This window comes from Stegodyphus dumicola, chromosome 3 (genome assembly GCF_044657685.1).
Source record: "Stegodyphus dumicola isolate Sdum_Otavi_A_Nest chromosome 3, ASM4465768v1".
NCBI classification, from domain to species: domain Eukaryota; kingdom Metazoa; phylum Arthropoda; class Arachnida; order Araneae; family Eresidae; genus Stegodyphus; species Stegodyphus dumicola.
In genome coordinates, this window is record NC_140770.1 from 254,103,006 (window position 1) to 254,120,527 (window position 17,522).

At 29.8% G+C, this 17,522-nt stretch overlaps 1 protein-coding gene across 1 annotated transcript in view; it reads right to left on the minus strand.

Moving 5' to 3' along the window:
• Positions 1 to 535: 535 nt before the first annotated feature.
• LOC118183329 (casein kinase I-like) overlaps positions 536 to 17,522 on the minus strand; it is a 36,054-nt gene continuing 19,067 nt past the window's right edge. The window contains exons 5-7 of the mRNA XM_035352831.2: positions 13,391 to 13,561; positions 9,925 to 10,073; positions 536 to 7,773 (exon numbers count right to left, since the gene is read on the minus strand). Coding sequence (XP_035208722.1) covers positions 7,399 to 7,773; positions 9,925 to 10,073; positions 13,391 to 13,561 — 695 coding nt within the window. The 3' untranslated portion in view covers positions 536 to 7,398. The remainder of the gene's footprint in view (positions 7,774 to 9,924; positions 10,074 to 13,390; positions 13,562 to 17,522) is intronic.

Here is a 17,522-nt window from a genome sequence, read left to right on the forward strand (position 1 = left end):
TTGCACCTAAATTAATAAGTGTTAATTTTTTCTTCAACTATTGATCTAAAAAAAAGTTATCCCCTTTTTTTACACAGGACGGACTGATAACTGAGAGTTCAATGCACATAAATCTTGAAATTAAATGGCTGCATTTGGCAAAACATGATTTAGTTTTGCAATACGTTCCCATGAAAATACTAATGAAAGATTAAGTCTGCACATAAATACATGGAATATTTTATATTGTAATTTACTACAATCAATGTTACTAAATTGAACTTTTACTCAATGGACTGTAAAAAAAATCAAGAACCCTTCCATTCAAGTGTTAAAACACTTTTTTATAAAATTATTTTTAAATACCTCATAAATGGAAATACATATTATCTATATAAGAAACTAATGCCACAACCCTTTTATGAAAATCCTGTATAATCATGAAACAAAAATTTATAGATATTTCTATTTTGTAATTACTACCCCTGGAATAAAAACCTTTCCTCAGGCAGGAAAAGGATATGCTGAATGTCAACAATAACAACAGTCAAAGAAATAAGTAATTCTTTACAATTTATTCAAATTCCTAGTATACTTACATAACTTACATCACATCACTTAAAAAATAAAAGTAAAAATTTGTTAATAAATGTAAAAACATTTTTCACATTTTACTTTTGTTATACCATACAAATCTTGGGTGAGGCAGCAATATTATACAGCATTATTTCTTTGCAAAACCAGTCTATAATAACAATAACAATAATTATACATTTTTAAACATACACTATCTTGTTTGCAAAGAATTATGCAAGCAGTATTTTTTACATTCACAGCACAAGGGGAGCTTTGCGTAACGTGAAAAATAGTCACACGAGATAAAACTTCACTCACTTTTTGTGCACATACAAACAAAAGAAAAACTTGAGGTCATTTATTTATCAAAACTAGGCACATCATATGTATATAATCACTAATTATCTTTTGTCACAATTAGTCTTCCTTTGATGCTTTACACAGCAGTTCTTGCTGATCAGTGCAGTTGACATCACAAAGGAAAAAATCAAAGAACTGCACCATCTGTCATGTATTTACTCAGCGATATGTAAAAGCACAGTTCAGGCAAAACTGCAGAGTTAAAACTATTCAGAGTAATTTTTTTTCCTAGTCTGAAAACATTTAACTACAGCTTTTATGCAAAAAGACTAGATGAAAAATTATTCTCGTGTTTTTGCTTTAATTTTTGCAAGTTCATAGCAGTATAAACAGCAGATAGTATGTAGAGTACAAACTCTTCAAAGACAGAAAACCTTATATGGAAAACGCAATGCTTGGAAAAACCAATTTTTAAAAAAAAATTATTAAAAAACTAATATGGCATGTTATTTCCCTTACCATTATTGTGATACTCCTGTTAAAATAATTAATACAAATCTTTTAAGATATTCCAACAGTATAATGATTGTAATTAAATCTTATTGCAAAGGTCAAAGATTGTATTTCACATTCACACTATTATTCCTTAAATTTAGACACATTCAAAAGAAATCAGTCATAAAACTGGTTAAAATATAAATGTAGTATCAAAAAAGTTTAGATAATTATATTACTTAAACACAGATACAGTCATATTGCAAATCAAATATACATATCAAAATCTGACACAGTCATCTCTCTTATATTTCAACTGATTTCTTTTATTAACATACTGTGATTTTGATAATAACAGCTTCTAAGCAACATTGAAATTCAACATAACACGTTTCAAATCCCCTCTGTTCTAAAATTTCTGTTAGTTACACCATGTTATATTTGATACATAAATAAATTCATTTGTTTTAGTAAAATAAATTCAAATTTTATACCTCCATGGCCTTATGATACATATACACAATCCCCTTTAATAAAATAGTAAGTTATCAAATAATGAAATAAATAAATAAATGAGTAAGTATAAACATTTCTCTTTACAAAAACTGCAAATAATTAAATTTTACAGCAGTTATTATATATGCATCACACAAATACAGAATAAAAAATTCCATTATATGAATTCATAACCAAAGATTAATCTAGAAGAATAATAAAACAACATAATCACAAAGGAAACTTTGTAAATTATTTCATATGTATACATTCTTTTAAAAAGTTAAATCAAAATTCCACACTTAATTTTATACATTTTAAAAATTATACTTTAAGAATTTTAAAGGCAGTAATCAAAAATATTTTTAAATTATGTAAAATTAATGCTCTAAAAAACTGTACACGAGACTACTTCAAGTTCTGTAAACCATCATTTCATAAAATGGAGAAAACACACATACAAAGATTTTTTGAGATCTATCAAGACATTTAAGTTTCCCTACTTTACTAGAAATACCTGAAAATAGAAATAGTACTATGTATGTCCATTCATGGACTCTGAAGCACCTATAAATTCATACGGCACTTGAAAAGTAATTTTTTAAGCAGAAGGAAGAAGTAAATATTCCTTGTTTTTAACAGTTAAATGAACTTTTAAATGATTGGGATAACAACCTTATATACTACTTTTCAAATATTCTCCTTCATTTATGAAAATAAAAATCAGCAAATTTCACACATTTCAGCTCAAGAAACATAATTTAGGATTAAAATTATCAGAAAACAGCCTGCTATTGCTCTAAAGTGCTATTTAAACTTTAAACAGTACTTCAACACAACAACATAAAAAGTACTTATTGAATTTAGTATAATTGAACGCTCAATGTAATGGAGTCAAACAGAGGAAGGATTCAGCCAGTTCATGGAAATTTAGTCTTAAAAGTGAATGATACTTATTTAGCTAATCTATCATTATGTAGTAACGGAGTTTGTAACATATTTTAGCAATGAATTGGTTCTTCTACACTTAAATCCCACCACTGAATTAAAATTGGAGGGAAAAAAGAATGAGGGGAAACAGAAACCCATTTATTTAGTACAGTACATAGCAAATTTATAGTGAACATATTTCATGAAATAATACAGTTCATCACTGATTTGATAATTAAAATTTATGTAAGAAAAATTCACTATACAGAACTTTATTTAATAACAATCCTATTAATGAAAATAGGAAGCTCTATTTAACAGATCTAAAAAGACTTCTGAATGGCTGCAATATATGAGAAATATACCAGAGATAATGAAAGTTTAATTTAAATTATATAAGCTAAGAAAATAAGGATCTTGATACTTTGATTTCTCTTAATATGCAATACATCTTAATTCACACCTTGATGATAGAAACTCTTAACCCTCTAAACAATCAAACTGTATATATATATATATATATATATATATATATATATATATATATACATACATTAAAATATTAGTTACATCTTTAAATGCACATAAGTGCATCTTAAAATGTGTCCAATTATAGTACCATATATGTTAGGGAAAAAAAGTACAAACTGGAAAGGTCATTTCAAAATTTCAACCAAGAAAATGTCACTTAGTCATTGCTTTTATTAAAAATTTAAGGGTTCAAGGCCAAACTCTTGGCTGCTTGAAGGGTTAATATGTTTTTAAAATCATGTGTGTAAAACATACCAGACCAGTTTAAAAAGTTTCAGCCTCACACTTAAATGGTACAGTACTAATAACTAAAAATTCTCGCATACTTAATAGTTCTCAAAATAGTAATAATTAACTCAAGGGTTTAACAGAATATAGAGGCTTGTTGCCATTATACCACTCTCTCTCTCTCTTTATTTATTTCTACTCAGCATACCTTATGCTGAACAACTGAAATGACATAATACAGAATTCTTAACTCTAGGTATATAAAAAAAAAAGAGAGGAAAAACTATACATGCACTGTACAAAATCATATCAATGATTTATATATTTAGACATGATTTTCATTTACAAGGAGAAACCATTTTTCTTAGATATTTTAGCAATGTTCATTTGGTTTTAAGAAGGATTTTTGAATCCCAACATTCATTTTTTCTTTAAAAAAAAATGATATTTTGTTTACTGCCTGACTTTTAAATCTCTGCACACTTATAATGCTCCATTAAAACAATTATCACAACAGTTCTCTCTTATTCCAAGGCAAGACAAATCTTCCACACTTTTTACTACATATAAATCAGCTAACATTTAACCTTCACTATTATTAAGGAAACAAACTGTATACATGAGATAGTAAAGCCAAAATTGAAAAGAGAAAAGCTTGATTAATAATTTAAGCCAACATTCAATCCCTACAAGAAAACTAAAAATGGTTGAGATGATGAATATGAGAAAAGGGAAAAATTACTGCAAGTTATATGTCACTGAAATAATATTAATTTCCTTGCATAAATAATATGCAAAACCTCTGTTATGATTAAAAAGTGCCAAAAGCACATATATATACAATAATATACCCTTGAAAGAGACGTTTAACAAAAATCCTTCTTTTGTGCTCAAAATTTTAGCATGTAAAATATTTTTAATTACAAAATACTTAAGAATTTCCCTCTCTAAAACATTTTATTTCAAAAGTTATTTTCACTATTAAAAAAAAAAAAAATCACTTTAGTATTACCTGCATCTGAAAATTCAGACATACAACCCATTTGAGTACCTCAGGCATACAAGACCTAGTTGTAACAATTACTTACATACAGAGGACAAAAATTTATATTTCATTTAAGTTTGGTTTAAGGAGATCACTGGTATACAACATATTAACATATCCTGTCTCAGCAGCAAAATCAACCAATCTTCTAAAACACGATTTCAAATTTTACATTAGAAAATAAAACACTCACTTTCATTCATTCAACATATTTAATACATTACTGAAAAATTTATTAAAAATATCTGTACCCAAAATCCAACTCTTCAGCTAAGCAGTCTTTCCTGCCTAACCTAGCACAAGACTAACGATTATAAAATGCAATTAAATACAAATAACAAATTAGTCTATGTACAAGAAAAGAGAATTCTGGCTAATAATTACAATAATAATTTCTCATAAAAAAGTTGGCACCAAATGGTTATAAATCTGACACGCAAATTCCTTGACTTAAATTTGTTTTTCACATCTAACACAACAGATCAATAAGCATATAACCATTAAAACACATAATTGTGTGTTATCATAAAAGTTAAATTTTAAATTGCTCAATATCTTGATAAGTTATAGATGTTTCCATGAACAAAATAAACTAAAGTTGAAATATGTTAAAAAAGGGCATAAAAATATTTCTAATGTAAAAAAAAAAAAAAACATTAATACACACAAAAGGGGGGGAGAACTGGCATGTGCAACTTCTAATTTGGATTCTTTTTTGGTATTCAATAAACTAAACTATCAAAGAGGTAAGTGAGAAAATACTACACTATTTCCCCTTTACTCTTTGTTTTGGTTGAGAAAGAAGAAATATCACTTCCTTCATATTAATGCAACTTTCTTGTGTTGTTCATGATTCTGAAAAAGTTTGCCAATTCATTTTAAAAAGACTACCTTGACTACACTAAAACAAATGCTAAATTAAAAAAATTTTGTGCACAGCAAAACTAAAGTCATATTAGGCATTAATTTCTAATGAAGCTTAAAACTTAACTTAATTTCTAATGACTGTAATATTTACCATAATAGGAGACACTTAAAACACTACAGTGCCAATAATCACTATATATTACTTAAGATTCCTTGACAGAAATTTACTTAAAACTTTCCAAGTGGCATGGGTAGTTTGAACAAGTTCAAATATTTACCTTCAATTTATATTACCTTAAAAAATATTTTGCTAATTAATGGTTTAGCTACCATTTTATGAAATTTTAGGCTATAAAGAGTAAATTTATACTACAATGCAATAACTGCTACCTAAGGATTCATACCCATGCCAATAAAAAGCTTACAATGCTTACGTAAAGTTTTCTCAACTACACAACACAAGGAAATAAACTGCAGCAACACTTAGTTAAAGTAATTACATTTTATGAAAACTTCAAAAGTACAAATCAACTATTACAATTTTTAAAAGTCTTATAGAAAGGAGGAAAATATTAATAAATTTTTTAAAATTTTATTAATTCCTATTAATATTCATTTCCAAAATTATTTTAATAATGAATGTTAAGAGGCCATCTTGATAAGAAGCAGCACAATATTACTGGTTATAGCAATGAATCACAGATTTCTTGAAGAGAAATTAAGTTTCTCTCAACAAAAAATTTCAGTATTACATAAAATTATATAAAAATTTCAACAATGAAACAGCCATGAACTGTAGATATGATATTTTAATGCCACACCTTACATCTTGCACAGAGCACATCTTAATTTAAAAACTTGTAACATAAAGTGACTTTAGTGCAGCATTACCTCTTAACCTGCATATCCCTACACCAATACTTAAATTCATACCTTTAAATAATTACAGACTTTTTGCAAGGATAAAAGTAGAATGTCTTTTCCACTGTAGGAATACATTTCAAGAAAAATACATGATGAAAATAATACTGAAAATATTCAAAACCAAATCAAATTATTACATTTATTTTACCTGACTAACTATGAATTCTGCAATTAAAAATACATTATATTACCATGTAAATTAGTATTATCCTGTTAATGCAAAAGAAATGGCAACTGGTATTTACAGTTTAATTGCACATTTTAGAAATTTTTATCCATAAAATATTTTGCTGGAAACATATAAAAATACTTTGCACTATATACTTTTCCAGTTATGAAAAGGAAAAGTTTTATTGAGTTAATTCCCAATGCAAAACTGAAAAATCACAAAAGTTACATTCCTTTGCACTTAAATTGGTAAACATATACCTTTTATAAACTTTTTTTTTTTTTTTTTTTTACAAACATATCAAAGGATACAGAATAAATAAAAATGTCCTGAACATATAAACACCTATTTTAATTATACATTAGCCAAAAAAAATATATATACAGAGTAAGAAAGTTATTCTAGTACCTTTTTTCAAAATGTTATATGCTAATGGTAAAACATAACTTTTCAAGAACAAGAGTAAGCTGCACAATGGAAATTTCCTTTAAATCACTGTTTTGTAGTTTAAATCTATGCAAAATGCTTAACAGTATTCAAACCCATAAAAAATGACCAAATGACTTTAATTCATATATGAGAACTATACAAGATTTTGAGTCAAAACATTTTTAATGAACCTAATGAAAAGGAAGCTAAGTTCATGCAATGGAAGCTTGTCCTTTCAACTGGCATCACCTAGAACAGCAATACAAAATTTCTATTCTTCAAACTCTTCAGTGGAGCTCAGTGCATGAAACAACCATGCCTTTTAATTTTAAGCACAGATTGAACTGGCCCCTCAAATAGAAAAATTCTTGTACAAATTTCAATATTTTCTTTTCAATTTTAACTATTCAGCAGTCCCCGAAAGCACAGGTCATCTCTGAGAATTTGGTTCTTGACCAGTTATACCTGCACGGGGAGTAGATCGGGTCCGTGATCGCATACACGGCATGGCGGACGGTAGAGGTACAGCAGCATGAGATGCAGCCACCATTGCTGCTGCAGATGCTGCAGGGGCAGGACCCCCACTTGCAGAAATAGCTTGTGTCATGTTCGCAGAAGCAGCTAGGTGGTGTGGTAAAGATCTACCAGTGGCTGGGCTGGCAGAATCTGGAGCTCCTCGCAAGCGACTACTGCTAGCTGTCGTGGGAGCTGGAAGTGCACCACGAGAGGTAGTACTCGTATGTTGATGATGTCGATCACGGCGATCTCTTTCCTCCTGCATTTCCTGTTTATTACGGTTACCACCCTAAAAATAAAAATATTTAAAATTTACTCTGTAAATATTTGCTTATATCATGTGCAGACTGACAAAAAGTTTTAAAAGATTTTGCATCATATTTAAGAAATAACAGTTCAATATAAAATTTGTAGATACAAATATATACTGTTATCCCAAATTTTATATTATTTGTTTTCATTAATTTTAAGTCATTAAAACAATTTCCAGGTTATTAAAGCAAATTACAAAAAGCAAGATACTTCAAAGGACATGATAAAAGAGGCAACGGCATTCAGCTACATTACAAAATAAAAATTATGGCCCAGGAACAGATTATTTTTAGCACTGCGCACAGATTCATTTTTATTCTTGGCCTTTAAAATTATGGCCAGAACTCCTAGAACAAAGAATTTTACTACAGCTGCAACAAGAAATTGATGAAAGCCTTTTTATGAGTGCTAAACAGGCCAATTTAATACAATATTTTAGCCTTATTACATCACCATATTTCTCATATCCTTAACAGAATGTATTTCATTAAATATGTTTAATAACATTTGATTTTACACAGTTAAAGGAGCCTAGTTTAACAAGTTAAAAATTTTACTAACTCAAAATTGTACGATAACAATAATTTTAATACTTTAAAACTTTTTTTTATAAAAATCCAAATATAGCCAATATTTAAGTTTCTCAACCTACCATGCTTTATAAAATATCACATTTGGTACTTACACGCGCATAACATCTGCACTTTAGTTTGATGTAACCCTGATTGATTTTTCATAAGCTACTTCCTTTTTTTTATGAACAATGATATAAAATTGTTATTGCTGCATTTTTGCCTTGTATTAAAAAAAGGGGAGGGGGAAGGTAAAGGAGATTAAAAATTTGGTCTTTTTACAGAACAGCAAGCAATGGATTATTCTCAAAGCTATATAATCCTATCGCAAAAAGTGCTTTTTTATGAATATTATGTGGTCGGCTAAATATGGCCAACAAAGCAATAACAATACGGAGAAATCACAAGTGGGAAGTTTATGCTCATAATATTCTACTTCCAGTAAACTGGAGAGCCTAACATAACAGTAGAAATTGACAAAAGCCCTTTTATGAAGTGTTAAAACGGAAGGGATCATAAATATTTATTTTTTACCAAAATAAAAAAAGCTTTCAGAATTCAGGAACAACTGGCGCAACTTTGGCAGAATATATATTACTTTTAGAGTTGATGGCAGCCAATTTCTGCAGCAGACCAGATAATATGTATGTGTATTATATATTAACTGTCTTTGTATATTTGCTGATAACATCTGAATGTAAGAAACAAGCTACACTAAATTTTAAATTTCAGGAAAACAAATTTAAACTGCCAGCTTCATATGATGGTTTTAAATACCTCATTATTGTTTCATGAAAAGGCAAAATAAAAATCCTCACACTAAATTCTCATTGAAATATTTAACACAGACACTCTCTTATGAACATTTGCAGATATGAATTATGTTCTCCAAGAGCGGGAAAAGATTCTGTAAAACCTAGATCCAAATTCTGAGGTGTTTGGTAAAGTGTATTGTGCACCATGCTATATAGTGCTATCGTCTTATTTACGATGAAAGCAAACAAAAACGAATTCAAACAAGTTTGAAAATTTACATGCTGACTTCTTCCACTTCTCATACAGGCTCCTCATTCTAATGTCATCTTTACTTGCTGACAAGTCAGCACAGGAAGATCCAGATACAGACTCACTCCCACCCATATAAGGATCTACTTGCCTCATCCTCACTTACCTCAAAAACTACAATTTAAAGTACATATTACATATAATAAAGTAATTATTTATTTATACTATATTGCATTTAAAATATATTTTTTTAGTGTTTTCAAGTATTTATAGCTCTTATTTCATAAACATTATTAACAGATATGTGTAACCAACCTAATAACATTTTATGAACTAATTCATGGCACAAATGTTCATTTGCAACTAACTCATTTGTAAAGCTGAGAAAAAGCCTATAATTTCGTATCTCTATTAGAGTACACAATAATTAATATAACAAATTAAACCAACACATAAAATATGCATTAACTTAAACAAAATTATAGATACGAAGGGGAAAAAATGCAACTTTATAAACAAAGAGAGAATTATGCATAGAGATAAAAACTTACAAATTTAAGCATATTCCAATCAAAAACATAATCATATGTAAATCCCTGTCGATGGAATAAATTCCTCAAAAGCTGCCGCAAGTATGAGTAATCGGGTTTTTCTTCAAACCGTAGAGATCTGCAGTAATTTAGGTAAGTGGCAAATTCCGCTAAAATATAAAGAATGAAAATCAAAAGGGAAACATGAAACAAGCATCATAAACAAATAAATAACCGAGCACATATAAAATTTCTCACCCACACAAGATAAATTATAAAAATTTGGGTGTAAATAAGCAAAGAACAGTAAACGCTAGAAATAGTTTAAGCTATATAACATATTTAGGAATAAATTACAGGACAAAAATAATTTTTTCTAACATATTTTCATTTCTTTACAAATAATGCTTTGAATTTATATGGATATTTTTTGGCCAAAATGGCATTATATCCATAGGATTTGAGAAGCATGTAGATTTGGTATTCTACATATATTTTCTGCTTGAAACGGCTCTTTGTGCACCTGGATTTTAATTATATACACAGAATGCGAAAGGCACTCTGTTCTGGACTCGCAGGCATCCTGATTGCTCTTTAAATGCACAAGTGCATGTTAATAAATGTTATGAGAGATCCCTTCCCTGAGAATCTTTCTTTAAACATGTACACAGTATTTATTACTGATAAGCATTGTTGGATATTTCCCCCCCATCAAGCATTTGCTGTTTGGATTTGCAATCCAGTTTTTAATCAAGAATTATAACTTGCATATGTGAAATAATTTTGTTCTGAGCCTTGAAAATCTTTAAACAAATTATTTAAATCTTTATGTGAAGAACTTTCGGGTCAAGGGTACCATTTATACTGTGATATATTTTCACGTCTTCATCATTGGTGGATGAACTCTTTAGATTTGGAACAAATACTTGTGGGACTGTACTGAGAAGAAATGGAAATATTGGAAATATTCTGCCACCTAAAATGAAAATTGGTGAGATGTTGGTTTTGCAGAAAAAACTAAATGTAACTACTTTTAAAGATAGAGGGGAAGTACTTTGTTACAATGAAAGTTCTACGAAAGTTCGATGCTTCGTCTTGCAAAAATCCTCTAAAGTAAATGACGTATTATGAATGTAAGGACTGTAACATATGACTGTGCCAACTTCTGTTAATCATAATAAAAATAGACTTTAAGTAAAATGTTTGCTGTGACTTGTATAATATCAAAAGTCACGAAAACAGAAGTAAAATACTGAAAAATAATTAATGTGCTATATTAAAAATATTTAAATACACAATATAAGTAAGAAACATGCAAGTTAAAAATATATAAAGCATATAGACTCTACAGAAAATTACTAAACAACATGTTCATGTTTCCAACACTTTGTGGATTTAGTAGCAAAAAACCCCCAGCCCTGGAGATATCTTCACAAAAGTAACAGTTGGCTCCAGCAGCATACGTACTGTTGCACCTTTCATCCTGAAAGGGTTTTACACTAGAATGGTTAAACTGTTATTATGGTTAATCCAAAATAACAGTAGAAGATACTGCCTTCTTTACGAAACATGGACTATAATTTTGTTCATAATAATTAATGTACTCCCCGCTTTAGATAAAAATGTTTCCTGTCTAATACCAGATCAAATTCAGTTGTTTTATGAATCCCACTGAAAAAACCCCCCAGTGATGTGCATTGCTATGGCTCATTGCAAATATAAGGTTTAACTGAAGATTTATTTTTCACACCTCATTCTTACACAATTGCAATGACTTTACATTTGTATTGGGTCATCCTATTTCTGCTGTTTTTTTTATAAATACAGATGAAGCAGTACAAAAACAATCTTCCACCACATAAGCATCATGTTATTGTATGACTTTTTGTCATCTTTCATGCAGTTCATTTGTAAATAAGTTAGAGATGCTTCCAGAGAATCTCCAAAGAAGTGAACGCTAGGTTGTTCAAAGAATTCCGAGGTGACACGTGAAAGACTGCACTTCAAAAATTGGTCAGTTCTGAGCATATGTTTTATCATAATCAATTCACTCAATAGCTTCAATTCACCCTAGAGCTTTCAATACTACTTGCGCATCTCACTTGCATCATTTCAAAAAAATTCAGAGCTATTACTTGCACACATGTTAAGACTTTGAAATGAAATACAGCTGCAGTTGTTTTCAGTCCGATATAGAACATCGCATACTTATAAAAATAAATAAAATAACAAGAACCATATAGCTTGACAGAAGGTTATTAGGTACTAAAATAAGTTGGCACAATCAGCTGACAAACAAACTTGGGGACTGGAAGGGGGAACTTGTACTACTAGGATAACAATTATATTAAATTTCTATACAATACAAATCTCAGTATTGTTCTGTTATCAGAATTGGACTCAGAAATGTATGCATGTACAGATGTATGTGTTCATGTATGCATGTATATATGTAAGCACGGATGCCTGTTCGTACACATATATGCATTTCTGAATCCAACCCCGATAACAGAACAGTACCCAATTTTCTCTTAGAAATACAGAAAAGCAGAATATATTTACCAATAATTTCAAGGGAGAGAAAATTAATGATAAATCTAATTTAATCATAAAAATTCATTATACTTACACTGATTAATTACTTTGCAGTTAGTAGTGTTACACTGCGATTGGCCTATGGTAGGTACTTTTCCCTGTTTTATTTAATTATCCAAGTATTTCTCCTCCTATCAGCATGCATGTCTCGTAAAGTAATTGTGACTTTTCTTTAGATATTATCACACATTATGACCAGTTTCACATAGCTTTCCTGGTAGTATGATTAAATACTGTTTAAAATAATTCATGGCATCTTCTTCTGTTCATGATAAATCTTGGATTTTTAACTTCCCTGCCCCACAAGCATAATGAAAAAATGCAAATATCACACCAATTTCGTAGAGAAAGTAAACGTACTGATTTATTCAACGATTCAATTATGTATTTAATCATTGGCATAAAATTTCCAATTGTGAGAACATTTAAAGGGATGGCATAATATTCTAGTTCTATGCCAATGATTAGGTAAATGCACAGATTTCCAGTGGCCCTTTCATGTTTAGTTTGCCTCATGAAAAACTGCTCGAATTTAATTTCCTTTTGTGTATTCAAGAGATGATGTAACATGGGATTTGGCATTAACAGAAACCAACAAAGCTATCATTAGTTTCAACATGAAATTTTACCACACTGTTGTAAAAGCAGTGAAAAAATGACATCTGAAATAAGTTAAACAATGATGATGCACCATTTCAAACTGCTAGGGCAATACATATTCGCAAATATCAGTAAAATACAATATATTGACAAAAACTCAATGTTCAGATTTCCTTATAGGAAATATTTTCTTAATAATAATGAATCATTATGAAGAATTAAATTACAGAGGAATTACATTAACAGAAAAGAAAAATAGTTCAGCTAATGAGAAACCTGAAGGCACACTTACATGGGAATGTTCTACATAGTTCTTCAATAGGCGTGGACATCTTTTTCTCACTTATTCTTTCATACTTCTGCCGTTTTGTTGCTGCTCTTAGACCTTGCCATGGTAAGCTGCCTCTATTAAAGTACATCAAGACATAGCCTAAAGATTCCAAGTCATCCCGCCGACTTTGTTCTAAAACCAAAAACATACCATAGTGAGGAACAGACATTCATACAAATTAAATAATAAAATGTCATTGGTCAATATGAGCAAGTTATTTTATAATTATATCTTTTAAAATAAATTTCAATGTGAAAGATGCCTCACACATACAAATTAGCTAAAATAATTTTTTTTTATTATGTTTTAATGTTGCATTTTTTACACATATTTTAAAATTTTAGTTTTTGAAGTTCATATTTTTATAACACAGTTTAAATCCTTATCACGCAATTTCTTTGTGAATGAATTTTGGAAACAGATGAAATACCAATTTCCATAACATCCTTGAGACTGAAAATTTATAAACATACTTTTGACTTAAGTATATTTTAATAACTAAATAATAATTAAAAAACTTAACACAGCATTACTTTAATTTTAACCAAATATAACACTGGGTTTTCCGAAGTAAAAATGAATTTATTCTCCTGTTCGAATTTTAAATTATTCAGAAATAAGAATTTCTCATGCTTCACACTTGTTAATAAAAACTAAACACAATGTGAAACTTGAATTTTTATTGATGAAAATTTTTTTTCTCTTCCCACTTCGCCTATCAAAACTCGAAGTATAATTGCACAATGAAATACAAAAACAAATATTTAAATCCGACAGTGTTCACAAAATTCCTTCATCATTACGCATCTACATTCTAAATTATTACATGCATATTTTTCTATATAATGTAAAAAATTAAACATGAATGTATGTACTTTTCTAGGGCATTAAAATGCTTATGTAATTTTATCTTAAAACATTATTTGCATTATTTTACATGTCAAGAGACAAACTTGAGATGGGGAACAGCTCTGTAAATGCATGATAATTAACACATCTTAGGTGGCTGTTTTCTCATCAAATTCTATATATAGCTGGCAATTTTTGTAACTATTGTGCAAAATTATCTTTGTTTCATGGCAAAACCAGGAGATTCTCCCGGATGTTTCTACTTATAATGTAAAATAAAGGTAAAAGAATTTTCTTTTTCATGAAAATAAAAGTCTTCATTAAGAATGAGTGCCAGATCTTCCATAACTGACGAAGTCCATCTCTTATCATTAATTTTGGATAAAACGGTGTTTTTGTACATGAATCTGTACAATAGTCATCTTTTCAGTCCTTACAATACTTCTCCCAAAAGAAAAATAAGGCCAAAAAATTTTCTTCACATGTCTTGTATTGTAATTCCATCTGAGGATCTTTTTGGGAGCTATGAATTTTTCAACATTTTGTCATACAAAGAATGAGGGGGGGGGGGAATAATGAATAAATAAAGCTACCCCAGGCACTAAACTATCCAGAACATTTTCTGTACTTATTTCGGAGCAACCTAAAAACTCTTCTAAGACTGGTGGACTTGTCTACTGATTGACAACATGACCATTTTCCTTCAGAATCATCCAAATCCAGGCTTCAAATTCTTGGTCAGACAGAAGTCCTAGGACATCGTACAATTTTACCATCACTAGAATCATCATTAATAAGGTCATTTGCAAAGGAAATAATTCCGCAAACTATCTGTACATAATTCTTCATCATCACATTATATTTCTGTCTATTCTTGGCAATTTATTGTAAAAAAAATCACTGTCACCAAAAAACCCACTAAAAATTCTTAGAAAACAAATTTTGTTATCTCCTGCACTTTAATAAGAATTTGCACAAAACGAGTTTAGATGTTTCCAATATTTCACAAGAAAAAATTCCAAAATTTGCTGAGTCTCAAAAACGTCCTTTTAGTAGTATTACATATTAATAAAATTAAAAGTAAGAAAAACTATAAGTGATAGTTAGCTACCCAACAAAAACTGGAAAGCTATGAAGTGAAAACCAATTTTTTTAGAGCTCACATTTCTAAATTTTCATAATTGGATGATCTTATTATGGGGAAAAAATCATGATCATATGTTGTGTAGCAAATTAACGTAATTAATCTAATTACAGCTAGCAAAATTTAATGTATTAATTACTCTAAATTTTACGCTAAACAACATGTATTTGTTCAATTAATTATTGGTATTGTTTGGTCATTAGCTAGAGTTATTCATTCTGGCTTGCATTCGAGATTGATTACTCACACAATGGATCTTGGTAAATTTTTACTTAATAAACTAGGATTTTCAAGACTTAAATTAAGTTTAACCCTTAGAATTTAATATCAATAGATGCAGAAAAATTAGCACTTTAATTTGGGTCTACTTTCATAATTCTACCTTTAATCAATTTTGAGTTATAACCATTTATTTAACGAAAACTGTTTTTCTTTAACAAAAAAGGGGGAAAGAAGCATTACAAAAGTTCACTTTCAACGAAAAAAATGTACGTTCTTTGGACTTGAAAAGCCATTTCCGGCCAGGGGAGTTTTATGGTTGCCATTCTGGGTCTCTTCACCTGTACAGGCTTGATCTTGTTTTGGTGTGATAATTAAGTTCTGGTTTAGTTCAATTCTCGGAAAAAAGTCGAAATTTTGAATTGTTTAAGGCGGGAGTTTTCAACAACTGATTTATTCACCTATTCGGGCAGGGGTTTATTTAAGGTGGCCGTCCCGTCATATCTAAAAGGAGTTGTTTTCGTGGAAATCTGCCCTTCTTGCATCACTTACACTTTTGGAAGAGCTGCTTTGCTTGACCTCTGTTCGCCGGAGGCTTACTATATGGATGCTGACTGTTTGCTGGGTTTTCGTGGCTTAGGCCCGAAAACTTTATGGCGTTTTTCAATGGCGGTAATTTCTCATAATAAATGCTACAATGCTTCTTAAACTTTAAGCATGCATCCACTATGTCTCCGAAATTAATCTACTGAAAGCGGAATGTTTTTGGCTCAATATGTTTTCCAACTTTAAACTACGTTACGAGACATCGAGGCTCTTCTTCACCTAGCTATATTATGTCTCTTCTAACATTTCTCCTACCCATGATCTCCAAGGAAAAACCCCAGCTGTTTGTGCAATCTGTTCTCACGAGGGATTCATCGTTCATCAAATTTTGGCTGCTCCTGTTGTATCCCGTGATCCAGAAGTGAATGTCAGGTATTCGCGCAAATTCTAATGCTGATGTGACCCGAGAGATTTCTCCAGCCTTTGTTTGTTCCTGCTAACAACATTAGTAATTGACCTTCCGAAGACCGGTTGGACCGTTTATGTTATTTTCAACTCAACTAGAATTCCCGTGCGCTATGGCTGATGATGGAGCTCCTGACTATGGACGGATCGTGGAAGATAAGTCTCCTTTCCTTTAAATTCATTTTCAACTTAAATTGATTACCTAAGTACTTGGTTGAGGGACAAATAGTTATCCTTGCCTTAAAATTTTTAGATGTTTCGTGCCTTTTTAAGAAAGACACTGAAACACAAGAAATTTAATTTTCCTAATTGACTAACCCAACTCAAAATTTAATAAGTCATTGCATTGTGTTTGATGTTTACTGGATTAACCCCTAATCTGTAGCCTGGTGAATGCATGGAGAAAGATAAAATAAAATCATACAATTAGATCTTCCAGTAAAAAAGAATGATTAACATAGGATATTTTTTAAACCTTGATTTTGCACTATTTCTATTCAGTTTACGTTTTCATATCTATTATAGTCTATTCGTAATTTGCATAGATTTTTGTTTTAACAAAGGTTAGTTGATAATGTTATGGTATAACAAATGTAATTTCAACAATATTGCACATATAAAAGTAATTAACCAAAAGAAAGAACAATGTTAACAAATTTCTAGGAGTAAACAAACTTAGAATTAACATTAACAAATTCTTGCCTACGGAATGTTTTCTTAAGTCATCTGAGACACTAAACGATTAACCTTAAATTAAATTAACTTTACAAATAAATAAATAAATAAAAAAAATAACTTTAACAATCTATTTAAGAACTCCCTTTTATTTTCCAATAGGTTCTAAGTTATCCGCTTGTACTAAAAAAAATG